General features: G+C 39.3%; 1 protein-coding gene across 2 annotated transcripts in view; it reads left to right on the top strand.

The window, feature by feature from the left end:
• Window positions 1–545: 545 nt before the first annotated feature.
• Window positions 546–17947, top strand: part of LOC122998453 (transcription initiation factor TFIID subunit 4-like) — a 92274-nt gene continuing 74872 nt past the window's right edge. For both annotated transcript variants that reach the window (XM_044375401.1, XM_044375468.1), the window contains exons 1-2: window positions 546–1958; window positions 5103–5263. In XM_044375401.1, the coding sequence (XP_044231336.1) occupies window positions 590–1958; window positions 5103–5263 (1530 nt within the window). In that variant the 5' untranslated portion in view covers window positions 546–589. The remainder of the gene's footprint in view (window positions 1959–5102; window positions 5264–17947) is intronic.

The raw sequence follows: 17947 nt of genomic DNA, 5'->3' as shown, positions 1-17947 counted from the left end.
CTATATTCCTCAAGATTTTCATGTGACACATCAAGCTGCATGATTATTAATTATAAAATCTAAAAGCTTGGGCAATTAGTATGTCACGGGCGCCACATATCCCATTTTGTATGTACACTATTACAACGGTTCAATGTTATACTTAATTAAATTAGACTTAAAGAAAAAACATGAGAAATACAACTAGGGCAGCACAGACCCCAGACTATTCAGGAAAGATTTTTCATCTTAGCTCTTATTATTTTTATTATTATTTTCTTTTTGTTGTGTGTTATATGTTATTAATACTGTAGCACTTTGCGCTTCACTATGAACGAAATGTGCGGTACAAATTAAATGTATTATTATTATTTGTTATTATTCCTTCTTCTTCTTCTCCTCCCCCTCCTCCTTCTTCTTCTAATTACTATTATTATTATTTTAATATTATGATTATGATTATGATTTTTATTTTTTATTATTATCAACTAGGATGTCCCCTGATCTAATGACGTCAGATTCTTTCCCACAATGCCTAGTAACACGCAGGCGCACTGTAAAAAAAAAAAAAAAAAAAAAAAAAAAATAAGACAGCTATCTGTGATCAGAGATGGCGGGCGCCTCCGACCCCCTGGAAGATATGCTCTTTTCAGAGGTGGATGAAAAAGCTGTGAGCGACCTCGTAGGCTCATTGGAGTCACAGCTTTCCGGCCAAAGCAACCCAGCGGGTAAAACAGACGCAAACGGAGGCGCTGGCTCAGTGGCTCCCGCTAACCATCACATAGGAAAAACGCTGCCAGCTCCTGTGGGCACCACAACACTAGAACAACAACAACAAGGACGGCGGAATAAACCTGAGATGCGCCAGGAGATCAACTCTAAAGACGTCAGCCCGGATAAAACTGTCACCTCTCCTTCTCTGGGCTGTACGCCGTCTTTCTGCGAGCCCTCCAACACCTCCTCTGCCTGTGTGAACGCCAGCAGCAGCGGGTCGCAATCACATGGAGCATCCATCACAACACTGGCTGCATCTGGGGGGTCAACTTTGGCATCTCCTCCAGCCAGCATCAGCACCGCAGCCAGCCGGGGGTCTAAGGTTGCCCCGGGCGCAGGTGAAACGTCGACAGAGGCTAACTCGTCGAGAAAACGCATAACCACGCCGCGGAGGAGCGCTTCAGCTCGGATAAAGAGTTTGAACGGCGCAGCTGTAACGACGAGGAGGAACAGCAACACGGCGGTGACCGAAAACGTCAGCTCCGTGGACACCAGTGCAGCTATAACAAACTCCGCTCGACCGGTGACATCCTCTATTAACACTTCGACTTTCACCTTATCAAACGCCAACCTGCCTGCAGGTCAGTCGGCTATTGCTCTCGACCGGGGGACTCCTACTATTGCTCTGCATAGACTCCCCAGTCATATTGTAGCGAGCATAGCCCAGAACGGAAACGGGACCAGTGTTTCGGCCTTGGTCCAGCAGGGCGCTCGCATAGGACCCATCACCTCTTCATCTCCACAGGGGAATCACAGCAAACCGGTCACAGACACTGGGGCTTCCAAAACAGACGATTGTCAGTCCAAAATTGTAATGTCAAGCCAGTCTGGTGGTGTCAATTCTGTAATAAACACTGTTTCCTCTGTGTCTTCTGTTGCCACACCAACAACAACTACTACAGCAGCAGCTGCAACTACCACAACTATAACGGAGCCTCTGAGCTCTACCACAGCTGCTGCTTGTCTTACAGGGGTGGCAACTAGTTCTGTATGTGGAACTGGTCATACTACATCAGTGACAACTACTATCAGCATGGTCAGGCCCACAGCTGCCTCTCCAACACCTGCTGTGGCCGCCTCTGCACAGTCTCAACCCCGTCCTGGACTTACAGCACCTCAAAGGATTGTAGCACCCCAGCTAATTGTCAGACCACCTCAACAGCAGACGACCATTCAGCTACCCCCTGGGTTTACCATCCCACCGGGTAAGGTTTGCAAGGAGGGGGAGGAGAGCAGCGAGAAGTTGCTGCTCGCTTACACCTGTGTTGTAATAACCTTTACCTGGGGCTCACAGGTTTGGGTGTCAGCGTGGTACAGTGTTTGTTTGACTGTCTCCAGGATGAGGAGCTTGTGTGTGTGAAACCTTGTTCTTTTACTGTGTTTGTTTGTATACTGGGGAAACTACCCTGTGTGTGTATTGTATGTGCCATAGGATGGTGACTGTTCCTGAGGTAAAAAATGCCTTTTGATATATGCATCTATTCACAGTAGCTGTACTGTGAAGCATAAGTGGCCCCAGGGGGAATCAGACACTTCACCCAGGAGTTTTATGTGCCAACTGAGCAGTGCAAAGTATTAAATCTACACTAAGCATCCTTGACAGCTCCGTAACACAACATCAAACCACAAGTATGAACTTAGAAAAGTAAGAATAAGACAAAACTTACATGAACTTTGCAGTGAAACTGTGTCAAATTTAATTTATCTGTTCATTTTAGTCATTTAGCTGATGCTTCAGTCTTTTTCTTAAGTCTCCATAACAGATCAAACTTTCTTTTGCTCGCAGGAAAAACTGTGCCATGTTGTAACAGTAATAGGTGAAATGGTTTTATGAGGTCGCTGTCAGCAGAAGAAAGAGCTGTTTCCAATGAAATCACATTGAAATTTGACCACCAATGTATTCATACACCACATACTGTTGACAAAATACCACATACACAAGAAGGCATCTGAAAGTTATATATTCTGGTGAATGGCAGCTACTTTCGTGACTGTCACCAAAGTTTTAGTTTTTTCAAACATTTGTATTTTTTTCTTATAGCATTTCCAAGAGTAATAATTTGAAAAGTTTCATTTGACAGAAAAAATGTAGAGAAATTAAGTCACTGCAACCACGTCAACAACTTCAAATGTACACTCATGGTGCATAAAGACAGTAGAATATATACTATGGCTATCATACAGTACCAGCCTCAAAAAGTTGTACAGGGTGCCCAGAATCATGATAAATGTTTTACGTCAACAGTACAGTGAAGTTACTTCCTGAAAAGTGGCACATGTTTAAAATATAGTAGCTTTTACTTTTAGTGTAATGCTGCTCAAGAAAAGGCAACTTAATAAGTGGAGACCTGGTGCCCTCCACACAGGTCAAATCTGCATTAACAGTGTTTTTGTATTGTTTCTTGGTCGCTGTAAGTTAAGTTGGGATGCATAGGGGGATGTTTTGTGATAGAAAAGCAGTGCTCACTGTTGCTTTAAGTACATTGGAGCATTGTGTTTTCAGGAAATGTGCACAGATATTTTTTGTAATGTCGATGAGTGTTTTTCCTGATGCCGTGAGAATCATTGATCTGCGTTGTTCTATGATCATGAAGTGTATCAAAGGCCTTATGTAGTCGTCCAGTCATCTTATATTTCCCGGCCAAAACGCTGCAACATTGTTGGAGCCCAAATTTGGCTATCATATTGGGCAGGTAGCCAACCTCCATAAAGGTCCTACTCTGTCATATAGTAGAAAAGGCAGGTAATATCTGTGGACGCTGGTTAATAAGGGTTTGTGTGCTGCCCCACTACTTTGTCTTCAGTGCTGTTCTGAGTCATCTCACCTGTGGAATAAAAGGCTCAGTCAGACATTTGAGAGAATTTTCTGAATATGCTATTAACCTTTCTATTGACCTCATGTCTTTTTTACTTAATGGAAGTTCTGCAAAGATAAACAAATGTGTAATAAAACATTTTATCTTGACCTGACATGGGCTACTTTACAAGTGTGGCACTATAATAACAGCAATCCTAGCCTTTTATAGAGAGAAAAGAGTCTGGGTAATTTGCTCATGATCACAGCTTCAATGAAATCCCCAAACTATAGACTTTCATTAGTCTGTTATATATCAAGGTCTAGATCTTTTCTTGGTATGTTTATTTTCTGAAATTCCAGTGCGAGCATTGTTGTAGTGCAGTGAAGTAAACAATAATACACAGTGAGGTGTCCTGAGGGTCTGTTATTTTCTATAACAGGATCTCTCAGAGTGTATTATTGCACATATACCATGGCCACAGTAAAAGGGCTGCGTTAAAATCATTCATTTTATTTGTAATGAGCTTAATCCATGCTCCATGCTCCATCCCACCCACCGCCCTCTGTGCACTGTAAATGTATCCTCTCATCTCCAAGTTCAAGTGAGTTCATTGTTGATTTGGCTCTGTGCATGAGATTTGTTGACAATAAGAAAAATATAGAAAATCACCAGCCTCATCCTCTAAGTGTAGTGCAACCAGTACTCCTATGCTGAATGATAATACTTTTAATTGTTAGTTGCCGGAACCGTTTTAGTTGATATTGTACTTTAGTGGTTCACATTCCCCAACAAATTTGCAATTAATCAAATTACCAAAACCAACTGACATGCAGTGAACCTGAGGCTACTGGGGCCCCTCTGGGTCTGGGGTCCAGGGAAAGTTGCCCACTTTGCCCAGTAATTATCCAGCCTTGGATAATGAATTGTTTCTGTTTGGTTCTATTTATTAATGTAGTAATCAAATGATCTTTAAGTTTCATATTTGGCTAATTTTTTCCATTCTGCTCTCAGTCTTAGCGTTGTAATGAAATGGTTTTGCCACAGAGGAAATCCCACTGTGGATTTCCTGTTTTGTAACAATACTAATTGGCTGGTTTAAAAGTGGCCATTGAATTCACACTGGCTGCTTGTTAAGAGTATGTGGTTGCAATCACGATTTAACCCCCTAGTTTAAATTGTGGAGCACAAAACTCTCTTAAGATGATGTTTGAGTACCTGTACAAGTGGATAATAGAGTCCACAAAAACTTGACATCCAACTCCCACATTTACACTGAGGTGCCACTTTTTAAGTGTACTAAGCTAAAACTAATAATGCAACAACTCATTAATTGAGTTAATGATATTGAGTTTTTGTTGACACTATTTTAGAGAGATGATGATTCAACTTTATAGTCATGTTAGAGGCTATAGTTGATGGTACTGTTGAATTGTATTGCATGATACGGAGGGTAGACTTGAGTGTAAGTGCATCTGGATAGTTGCTAGAAGCTTCAGTGTGACTATGATGTTACAGTATTTCCTTTAATTCATCTTCCCTGTGGTTCTTCAGGGATGGTGCTGGTACGTACAGAGTTGGGCCAGCTCGTGATGGTTCCTCAACAGGCTTTGGCTCAAGCTCAGGCTCAAGCTCAGGCTCAGGCCCAGAACAACATCTCTCCACGACCTGCCACCCCCACCACAGGAGCATCCTTCAGAGTATCAACTCCACAGGTAAGAGTCTGCTACAGAACCCACATGGTAACTACCACCTAAAGACTTGCATCAATATGACTACAGCACACAGTGTTACTGCCCTGAAATGTTTCTTTCCAAACAAGGGCAAGAGGAGGAGAAATGATACAGTTTAAGGGCTGTATCTGGCTGTACCAGATAAATACACATGATATGAATGATATCAATGAATGATCTGGTTTTGTTTCATGCCATACATGCTTTGGCCTGTATGGGGACATGTGGGATAACAGATTTTCTTTCATTTCTGTCTCATGGAACAAATGACTGATCATCTGATTTGTCTGTCCATGTGTATGTCATGCACAATGGGCTTTACTCATGAAACTTTCCTATGCACAGATTTAATCTTAGCTTGGTCAGTGTCATGTGGATAAGAGCAAATCAGTGGTTTGTGCATATTTAGTGACTCAGATGCAGAGTTCAACATAGACCACAACTAGAAGACATGACATCTGGATGAACTGCCATTCCTTTTCCTGCACTGAAACATATGTAGAGCTTCAACGACTAGAAAATGAATCATCAACTTAGATCGATTAATTATTTTGAGTCATTTTTTAAGAAAAGATTCCAAAATTCTCTGGTCCCAGCATCTTCAATGTGAATATTTTCTGGTTTCTTTAGTCCTCTATGATAGTAAACTGAATATTTTTGGATTGTGGACTGGTTGATGTGAACTGGTTTTAGGTTGATCAACATGTTAAATACAGTTGGTAATTTATACAGTACATTCATAAGTGAATTTCATGGACCGCAAATATCAGCGACAGAAGCCTGTCTAGCAAAAACAAACCAGCTGTGTAAACTCAGTTGCACTTTTTGAAGCTGATACTGTATCACTAGAGTAAACAATGGATAAGAAATGAATGAGGCTTCACAGTATGTAGCCAATACGAGTCATCAAAAAATACACAAGTAAACACAGATGCTGTGGATTGGCTCAAGGCAAGTCTAACAGTGTTTTTGAGCCAGTAATACATATGCCATCTTTCCTTGTTTAGTCACTAAAAAATCTAGAAACAGTCATCTTTTAAGTGGAATATCCAAGAATCTTAGTATCCCTATTCTCCAGTGCATGCTTTTCACCTGTGGGTCAAAAAATGTTTTATTTATGATTTACTTGGGCAGCACAGTGGCTCAGTTGAATCTGGACTCTGTCTGTTTTGTGTGGAGCTTGCATTTTCTCCCCATGTTTGACTGGATCCTGTCTACAGCAAAAGACATGGATGTTAGGTTTGGAAATACTATGACCCTTAAAAAGGCACTGGCCTCAAAACTGGAATTGGTCCCTGAATGCTGTGCTGTGGCTGCCCACTGCTCCGAAAGAGTTAGTGGATACATTTCAGTGGATGAATTTCTCCATAAATAATAACTTGTTACTGTGATACTACAGTGATGTACAGTGTAGCTCCACTGGGAATTATAATAGGTAAGAGTGAAAGGGCTCAAATGCATGTCTGCATATGGTATATGCACTTTGCTTTGGGCTGAAAATGTAAAATGCAGGCATCTGTGAATTTGCCAGTTGCAATTATTCCATTGTTAACTAGTAGAAACAGTAAAAAAAACAACATTTTTTTGTTTTTGGAGTAACTAAGTAAAAAAATCTAACCTTTTCCAGATTCAGTTGCAGGAAAATGTTGAGAAATTCAACAGTGACATATGAGGAGCTGGATATTTGGAGTCAGAGGTTTTGAGTAGACATACAGTAGATCTGTGCATCATCAGCATAACAGTGGAATGAGATGTTTTTGGTCTGCAAATTAGGTTATTTAGATTTTTTTTTACATGAACTGAAGATTTAAATGTTCCTTTATGGACTGAGGAAATTCTCCAAAGTTTTATATTGTATGAAACATTTAAAAGGAAGAAAAGTGGGCTGTTTTTCTTACCTCACAAAAAGTTGACATTTTGAAGCTGGATGGTTTTCACTGGTGTAGAGAGTATTTCTACACCTCTGAGTTAATAATAAGCACTTATAAAGTTAAAAGGGGCACCAGCTACATTGATTAATTAACCAATTCATTAATTAAGAGGACAAATAAGTAAATCAAATCAATCAGTCTTATACCTGAAAGTTGTGAACTCTGAATACAGGGACCCTCATCTTCTTATATAAAGGAATACACAGACACAATGACTTGGCTATAAATCAAGATGTTTATTTAATGACCAAGGGATAGAGATGAATGGGAAACACTAAGCATATACATACATACAAATACAATTAATGAATGAAATGATTCCTGAATGAATGAGTAAATTAAATTAAGTTATTGTCAACAGAATGAATGAATGAATGAATGAATGTTATCAAAAACAAGTAAAAAATGCAATGAGGGGCCAAGACTCCAACTATAGCCAATAAAAATGTAATTTTTGAATAGCTCTTGCATCAACTCTGAGACAGAAGCATGGTAGATGGTTTTCCTACTGTTTCCATGGTGATGAAGGCTTCATGATGGGCAAACTTCCCGGAAAGCGCCGAACAAGGCGAAACAGACTCGGTTATCCTCGGGTCACTAGAGTGACAGCCAGATGAGAACTGTTGCAATAGGTTCAGTGAAACAGCTTTGGCTCACTGCTTCTCAGGAGGATGAATCCAGTCTCAGACTAGCTAAGGCCGCATAGTGGATACACACAGCAAGGAGGTGTCCTAGTCTTGGTGCATTCAGTTGCAGGCTGCAGAGTTGGATGCATGGAGCTCTAGGCTAATCAGAAAAGTCCTTGGAAAAGTCTTGAAAAAATTGCATTATAAAAATAGGGGATTACAAAAATAACAGATTATTCAAATGGAAACCGCTGTGGCTCAGGCATCTTTGCAGTCTTTCTTTTTAGTTGAGACTTCCTTTCTTGGAGATTGTATCTCTCAGGGAAAAATGAAAAAGACAACGCCCGAAATGCAACATTAGCCATCATGGCTGGAAAGGATGACAGAAAAAAAAACACAGGAAACACTGCAGCAGTGGTCATTAAGAAAGCAAAATAGGACCCCCCCCCAAATAAAAAGAGGCCAAGCCAGACAAAGAGTTGTGACCTGTAAAGTCTAGCGGCGAGTTTCGGTCTTTTGAAGGGAACGCCTCGGTTACTAATTAATTTCTTTGTGTGAGGAGAGAAATGGACTTCAATTTAAAGACGAATCATTTTATTCCTATGCTATACCTGAAAATTACACTCACTCATTCTGTCGTCAGTGTTGACACATCATGAGAACCAGTGCGAAAACACTTAGAAATTGCAATATTGATTAACCACAGAAAATACAGAATAAAATCAATAAACTTCAATTTCCTAATCTGTAATTAAATCTATTAAGAAAGCATTATCCTAATAATCAAACCATAGCTAAATAACACACGTACACTGGTTAATAATAAATAAATCAAATGCAATAATAACAAATTTTGAATCAGAGCTTGAATTTCTATATCAGACTAATTAAATAGTTGTAAAACACAGTAAAAGTTAACATGGGTTAGACAAGTCAAGATACATATATATATTTAGACATTTAGTAACATTTTCTGACCAATCCAGACAGTTATTGTGCATTAAAAAAGAGAGGAGGAGAGGAAGCGACTCAAAGGAATGTGGCTTCTCCTAAAATGTACAACTACAGAGATAGAGAGCTAGCAGAAGAAGGGAGGATGGTTCATTCAGATTGGTGAAGTCTGTTTGTATCTGAAAAGAAAAGCAAAGTTGTTACTTCCAACTGTCAATTTTCCTCCCATGGCTGCCGGAGGAAGGCACAGGTTTTTAGTCCTGTTCATGTCTCCTTGACATCCTTATGCCTTTAGGTCAGAGGTCATTGGGTCTGTGTGTGTGTGTGTGTGTGTGTGTGTGTGTGCTCCTGCACCTACACAGACAGACTGTTAGACCAAAAGAAATCTTAATGTTTCTGAAAGAACTCAACTTTTCTTTTGTTCCTGGGTTCGTTCTCCTATGCTGGACAGTGATGATATGTGGAACGAGCGGAAAACTGAAAATCTGTGGGACATCATATTTAAGGTTTGAAGTAGAAGAAGAGACAACAGAAAAAGTCTGATCCCACAGATAAGACTGTGGACAGCTCCTGGTGCTGAAATGAGGTCTAATAAACAGAGGAGAAAGAAAACCATTTTATTTAAAATGAAAAGAAAAGAATAAGGAATAAAGAAAAAGTGTATTTTAATTTAAAAATATTTAAATTCAAAATTATTGTAATTTAAAAATTTATTTAATCACCATTATTTAACTTAAGAGATTTGCATCTCAGAAACACAAATGATGGTGATATTATATTATTTTTTAGCAGGAACTATTGGATTGGTACATAAGGGTAAGATACCCTACACATCTCACATATACTGAACAGTTTTATAAATGTAGCTCTTTTATTTTAAAGCTTATTTAAAAAACAATTTTCAAACAAAATCATTCACACCATACAGAATATTGTCTCCATTGCACCTGTAAACCTTTGATGGTACAGCAAACGTACAGCAAAAATAAGTACATCAAAGTTTTTAGATTAGCATAAGACACTAAATCATCATCATCACGTGCTATTTCAGGTATTTAACTAAATTAGGGATTAAATTAGGGATATGTACTCTAACATCTGTAGATATGCATCTCTTGTGCTCTGTGGATTGTCTGTCAGTGTTAATGCTGCGCCTGGTGACCTTCTATCAAAACTAATCTGATTGGTTAAATTAGAAAAACTTTGAACTAATTAGCAGTGAGTTCGCACAGTTGATGTTGGGTGGGCACCAGCTCATTATGTGAACAGCTTAGTTCTAGACCCTAATTGGGTTGTGATTAATATGTTTTACTGTGTAATTATAACAAATGAATATTCTTGATTATTTTATGTATAACTTAAACTGAGATTAATGGGTGAATTAATGTCTCAAGGCTCCTTAATGACTCCATGGGGTCTTCTCATCAAAGTTTAACGAGCCACTGAATCATTAATTGAAATTTGCTTATTATCACCTGTGGATCCATCATTCATTTAATAACTTGAGCTTGTGCTAGTGGGTCCACACCTTTGGGACTTAATTGCTTTTCATAATGATGTTACTAGAGAGTTCTTCCCTAACAGTTTCTCTGTAAATCAAGTAGGACCGCTTAAATGGCATTGACGTTACAGTGACAGCAGAGCACTAATAAACCTGCCAGATGTTCATCAGTCCTCTGATTAGAGCATCTTAACCTCTTGACAAGTGACTCATATTGATCTCAAAATATACAACATTGAATTTGAAACATTGCTCTGTTTATAATAGGCATAAAATATAGGTTTTTCTCTTAAAAATTAGATGTGTGTATTGTATTGATACAACTGAATACAAAAATTTACAAATCAACCTGTCAACAAGGCATCAAAACTGGTATGATATGATACATTTGATTTATTTTAAATGCAGCTTGATTTAAAATACAACAGAAGTTAAAATCAAATAACAACTGAGACAATGTCAGGTTAAGCTGTCAGTCATAGAAAAGATATGTCAATCACACCCTCAAATTCTAATTTACTGTGGATATTTTAAATTCAACTTTGACCAGTGTTGTGTTTCAAAACATCATCAGTTACTTGGGAAGACATTTTTACATTTGTTGGCACTATTGGCTGCAATAATAAAATCAGAGCATATCTGCTGTAGACTTTCAAATATTGTCCTGTGATCATCTAATCTGACTGGAAAGCAGAATATTTCCTATGTGGAGCAAGGAGGAGATCAGGAATCAGGAAAACAAGTCTTCTAGTATCAAATATATTACTAGGGCTGCAACTAATGATTATTTTCATTATCAATTAATCTGAAGAATATTTTTTATTTAATCATTTGGCCCATAAAACATTGAAAAATGTCTATTACAATGTCCTAGAGCTTAAGATGCCTTTAAGTGTCTTGTTTTGTCCGATCAACAATACGAAAACCAAAGATATTTAGTTTACCGACACAGAAGGTGAAGAAAACCAGCATATATTCACATTTAAGAAGCTGGAACTAGAGATTTTTTGGCCTTTTGGCTTTAAAAAATAAGTAGTTGGTTATCAAAATAGTTGCAGTTGATTCATTTTCTGCCTAATCAACCAATTGTTGCAGCTCCATTGATGTGTGTGGCAATACAAGTAGCTTCTCATAACTCTGATTATAGTGATATGATCAGATTGCTATTGGCAAACAAACCAGTAAACTGTCTGAGACAGAAGCTTTCAAGGCTGAGTACTAAATGTTATCTCAAAAGACAAAGACTAATTTACAACACACACACTAAAGGCATTTGGCAACTATTCATCATATCACTAACTGCAAGTACAAAAGAATCACACAAGAGGGCAGCATTTCATTGTCTCTCTCAACACGGCCACACTTCTCTCTGTATTTCGACTTCTGCTTTTTCTCAGGAATTATACTGTTTCCTGTTCTCTCATATGTTCCACACATGGATACAATAAGACATGTGCTCACCCAGTTTATACTCTCGTGAGTATTATAATCAGTAGCTATGGATGAAAAAGGCAATAGAGAAGCGTGACAATAGCATTATCAAATCAGATGACAAATGTACAGAAAATACAGCCAAAACATATGTCAATACATACATAATGTATAGCATACAGCACTGTTAAACTGCTGTATAGTGGATAGTGTTACATTTTCAGGCTGTATTGCTAGACTATAGACTGAAGTATCAGAGGGCATAAAAAATATTAATTCGTTTCCCTCATTGAAGAAAAATTTCACCCTCAGTTAATCTTAATTTTATAGTATAAAAACCTAACGATGAAACATCATGTGGCAGGTTTTAAATATTATCTGTAGTCATTCTCATACAGTCAGTGGTCACTCCAAACTGAGCTCCTGGTTTCACAGACAGGAGTCCCCAACAGTTACACAACGCCCCCCCTCCTGCCTACTCATAGCTAGCCAACCTGTATCCTTCCTGACATGAACCCCCCTCAAAAGAGAGTCGCAGATTGTCATCGCCTCTCGCAGTCACACTGATGACAAATTAGCGGGCCGCGGCGTTGCCTTCTCGACAGGAAAAGCAGTAGCAGGGAAATGAAAGGGAATGGTGTTTATTCCCAGAGCTCAACCCCTCCGTCGGCCTGTCACTCTTCCCATGACCCTGAGGGGAGAAACGGAAGGCATCCTGAGCTTCCTTCCTTCCATACCTGTTAAATCATTCATCATCCAACTGCCTGATTATTTTAAAAAGCTAACAAGGCTTTGGTTCTTGAGTGTGTTTGCATGTGTCTGTCTGTGTGTGCGAGAGGGAGTGAGAGGCATAGCTAGCGGTGGGATGCACCCCGTGGCTCTTACCACCCCCCTCCAACCTCATCACCACCACCACCACATCCCCTCATACACTCACTTCCCCCAGCTCCTCAGTACGACATTGTTTTGGATTCTACAAAACTTTTAGTGGAGGGGAAACTCCCTCCTCCTTTTTCTTATCCTACTTCTTCGCTCCATTCTGTCCCTCCATTCTGCTGTCCTCGGTACAGTTATGGAGTGTGGTGTGTGTGTCTGTTGTTGCTGCTGTCTGTGTGTCAGTTCTTGTGAAGTGTGTATGTGTGTGTGTGTGTGTGTGAGTGCTTTTGCCTGTCTGTGAATGGAAGGCTGAGAGCCAGAGGTCGGGGCAGAGGCTCTCCTGTGTTGTCTTGGCCCATAGTCAAGATAGCAGCCAAGAAGTGTGTGCGAGTGTCTCTTTGATTGTCTGTAAATGTGCGTGTGTGTGTGTGTGTGTCTGTCTGTGTGTGATGTGCCACTGGGCATCAGTGTGGTTTTGTGGCGGTTGGCACTCCCATTTGCTCTCTTGCCTTTAATATGCTAATGAACAAATCTGAGTCATGAGGAATTTCAGCATCCTAAGCGCATGGTCAGGCACAAGATGAGTAAACTAAGCATAAGATCAGGACCTCAAAATTACGAGAAAAGATCTCATAATTATGAGAAAAATCCCAAAATTATGAGATAGTTTCCTCATTATTTTGAGATCCTGATCTTGTTATTATGAGAAAAGTTTAAGGTTGTTATCAATCATCATTTGAGAAGACAGAGACATGATGACGCTGCCTGATTTAATTAGCTTTGATTTCTGCCTGAACGATATCCCAACGACTTTAGATGCACAATGTTGATTTACTAATTGTAGTGCTTATGGTATTGTCATTCTTTGTGTCAAATCAAATAGGTCTAAATAATCCCTCCAGCAATGACGTGCATAGCCTACTACTGCTTTCTTCTTCTTCACGGTTTTACGGCACTTGGCATCCTTCATGTTGCATTACATTACTTCTGGACCTCAAAAAAACAAGCAGTCTTTTGCCCTCCCCATATACTTCCATACTACTTTTTATACTGATTTCTGATAATCCTAATTACTGCAGCCTAATTGTAAAACCATTTCTAGTCTTTCTTCTGTGTATTTCCTGCATGATATGATGACATGTTGTACAGTCTCTGCTTCCTGACACTAGTCACAAAGGCCTGTGGGATGTTTTTCTGTAATGAAAAGTGTGCTGTTGAGATTACTATGTCCGATTCTGATCGTGACTTGCTCTTTCCTGCTCCTGCTACTGTTGTATTTCACATCCGTCAACATATCAACCTCAGGACGTCTGATTAAACTAATAATAATAATAATAACCACCCACAATGTAACACCATCCACATTATTCAGTGACATTAATATTTCCCAGTCAAGGAGATTATCAAGGAGAATACTAAAGCGAATTATATCAAGGTCATCATGCCTCTGTCTTCTCAAACAATGATTGATAACCACCGTAAACTTTACGAGATCAGGATCTCGTAGTTACGAGAAAACAATCTCATAATTATGAGAAAACTATCTCATAATTACGAGATCTTTTCTCATTATTTTGATATCGTAAGTCATAATTATGAGATATTCTTCTTGTAATTTTGAGGTCTTTTCTTGTAATTATGTGACAATAAGCCATAATTATGAGATACAGAAGTCATAGTTATGTGACAAGGCCTCAGATTTTTCATTGAATGCAATGTGCTTCCGTAGCATCCACCTGTATGAATCTCTTTTTTAAATTCTGTAAATTGTTTCTGTTTTCAAGTCCATCCTGTTTATTATTAATGTTTGCACATTAATGTTGTACATTACTCAAAGAGTCTTTATTCATACTGAGGACCATACGTCCATGCGCTGACCTTATTCCATGCATTTGCATCCTACTTTGAATACATATCTCATGACTGTATACACAGGATGGTTGTAGTACACTACTGGAACATACAGTTCCAGTTCCACACATTTATTGTACTCTATGTGTCAGATTTATTCTGATTTTCCAATCTCTTCTTGGCCTGCATTACTGGCATTAGCACTCTTTGGTTCTCGTGTTGAGACAGACAACAGTCGATAGCAGACTCCAAATACAAATGACAGAATGACAGAGAGAATCAATTCTAAACCTTTTGCTTGCTTTTTGTACGTGAATTAAAAATGAAATTAATTTTGGTCTCCTAAAATTGGATAAAACATGTTGCAGTCTCTGCACAGTTGACCCAGTGTGATGTAAACACCCTCAAATTAAAGCTGAAAGTCAGCACTTCCTCCTTACTGTCGTTAGTGTTTCATTTCCAATCTAATATGGTGGAGTACAGAGCCAGTCTAATAAAACTAAACAAGTCTACAGCCATACCAGATGCGATGCTTTGAGCAAAATGCCAAGTTGAGCATGCTAACATGCTCACAGTGACAATTGGAGAAATTGAAATTTTGACCAGATGGAAACACTATAGATAAAGTCAGGGGATCGCTAAAGTCTTTAGGATAAATCCTTTGGGGACTGTGAATGTCTGTACAAAATTTTTATGGCAATCCAACCAGTAGTGAGATACTTCAATCTGAACCAAGTACCAACAGACAGACCAACATCTCTTGATCTGTACTTGCATGGCTAAGAATTTCCAAAAACTTGCACTGAATATGAAGAATGATATGACCAGCCTGATCCCTCTGTTTGTATTGAATGTTGTTTTTTTTATCTCTGTGTTATATGTCTCAGTATGTTGTGATATGAGGTTTGCAACAGCGTCATCAGAAGAGATCTCTTGACTTTCACAGCACCATATGTTGTATGTACTTCATAAATTCATTCATTTCTGCCCATATAAGTTGTCATTTTTAATTTGATGCCAAATAGTAAAGAAGATTCTCCTGGTAAAATGTAAAATATGATCAGAGTTTGTTGTAACGGTGGTCAGACCCATCATGAACACAGTAATGCAAACTTTATCATCTTGGTTGTAATGTTTACACTTCAACTACAATATATAGAGTTAATCCTGCTGATTTACTGTTTAACTTACTGCTCTTTCACACTGTGCTCCCCTCTGCTGTGACATGGAAGTTTCTCATCCTACACAGTATCAGGAACAGACACATAAGTCTAGGTGGAACTGGGTTTTTCAGATGGCTTCATATGCTAATTTCTTTATTAGTTGCATTAGTCATACCAATTATTATGGTGTCTGTAGTTTTCATTAAAACAAATGCCAGTTGGGTTAGCTAATTTCTCACAGGAAAAATCGTGTTGCAAGTGAAATTTGTTTTTGTAAAACCTCTGTGAACTAAACACCTGATGTCTGTATTTCATTTATAAAACCTTGGCAATGTTCAGGCTTGGAATAACTTCAGTGTAGTTAATGAAATTACGACAACCTAAGACTTGTTCCAAAGGCCTCAGGAGGTGATGAATTAACATTTTTTTTTTGTCCATTATCAGTATTGTTCATTATTTGAAAACAGCAGTCTGTAATAGTTTACCACAATAGTTTAACATTAGTAAAACCATGCTACATTACATTCTGTAAATGTCAGTGGTATTGTTAGCATGTGGACACACATGCTCCCTCCCACCATCTGACCCCAGCAGTATGACACCATGACCCATTGCTACCTGACCAAACATGCTCTCCTCTGTTTCATTCTTCACCACCACCAACATGCTGCCACCGTCTTTCTTCTCTCCTGCTGTCATGACCTTTCCTCATCTGTCTGCAAGGCACGCTACTGCTCTTTTCTCCCTCTGTTGCTCTCTCCCTCTCTCTCTCTCTCTATCTCTCTCTCTCTCTCTCTCTCTCTCTCTCTCTCATGTTGTCCAAGTCTTTTCTCCGCCTCTCATCCATTTCCTCCTCGTTCTTTCTTTCACATCTAAAACCGACACAGTCTTTTTCTTTCATTGTATCTCTTGAGGTGCCTTGTATTCATTTATCTCCCCTGTTTCCCCTTCCTCACACTCTTCCTCTGGTATCTTTTTGCTCTGTCTCCTCTTCATCTTTTTATTCTCTCTCCCTCTGTGTGTTGCTCTCTCTCTCTCTCTCTCCTGCAGTCTCCTGTGACCTCTCAGACCACCAGGCAGTGTCCTTTGACCCCGGCCAAGATGGCACCGTCTCCCTCTCCCACTCTTTCCAGCCCTGCCCTCCAGACCTCCTCCTCTTCTTCTTCTTCCTCCTCTTCCTCCTGTCCTGCACTCCGCCCAGTGAGATAACCCTCCTTACTGTCTATTTTTTAGTCTTCTGCCATTTTCTCCCTTTTAGCATCCCTGACGAGTGACCCCAGAACACAGTGTAGTGGACGTCTAGAGGTTACTCAGGTTGGGAACCAGCTGGGCCAGTCTGGGTGGGCCTAAATGAATTAAGCTTTCTACACCCTCAGAATTTCTGCTGTGTCAGCAGAGAAAAAATGACACCACTACTTCCCATGTACAATGCATTTGAGTAAATTCGTCTAGGAGTAGTTTTCCCCCAGATAATAATTTGACTGACTCTCACAGTGATTATTAATTCTTGAAAACACAGCATGACACAGTCAGAGTCAAACCAGGTACATTACAATTACACAGTCAGTGTCTGATATCCCAATCCCACCATGATGCCTCATAATCATTTTATTTTTAAAGATAGAATTATGAATATCAGCCGTGTTTAAAGTGGATCTATAGATTGAAAAAAAAAGTTATTGTTGGCCGAGCAAAATGGAAATAGTAACTGCTGCTCTGGCTACACATTATAACATGAGGTACTGTACACAAGCACTGGTGGGGATAATATTTGGAGTTTAACTCTCCCCTTTCTAAAGAACTGAGGCTCTGTTCAGACTTGATGTTTCCCATCCACATACTGTGTATCCAGATTGCATCTAGATCAAGTTGAGGTGCACTGCAGATTAATTTCCCTGCTCATATTTAAATTAATCTGTTGAGAAACTTTGATCTTCGCAGCAGAAAACTTACCCAAAACTGAGCAGATTTGTGTTAGGAGAGGACGATTGCTGCATCTATTTGGCTCCTTGTCTCGGCTTCAGGCTTATAGTTTGACACTCAGATCAGTTGTAATCAGTTGTTTAGGGGAGATTTGTCGTTATATACACGCTAATTAGGCAGCCCTTCAATGCAGTTGAATGTATTCAACTGCACTCTACATATTGCATGTGGAAGTACATATGACCTGGCCTCTATCCGTATGTGGCTGGAGTGATCAGACCTCAATGTGTCCTCTGTGCATTTTGGGTGCATTCACACCTGTATTTAGAACTGTCCACTTCTGATTGCATCTCATAAGATGTATTTTATTGCCAAGTGTGAACAGGCCCTGAGAGATTTGAAAGAGGTGATGA

The sequence above is a fragment of the Thunnus albacares genome, chromosome 1, assembly GCF_914725855.1.
Source record: "Thunnus albacares chromosome 1, fThuAlb1.1, whole genome shotgun sequence".
Lineage (NCBI taxonomy): Eukaryota > Metazoa > Chordata > Actinopteri > Scombriformes > Scombridae > Thunnus > Thunnus albacares.
This window is presented reverse-complemented; position numbering and strand designations above follow the sequence as displayed.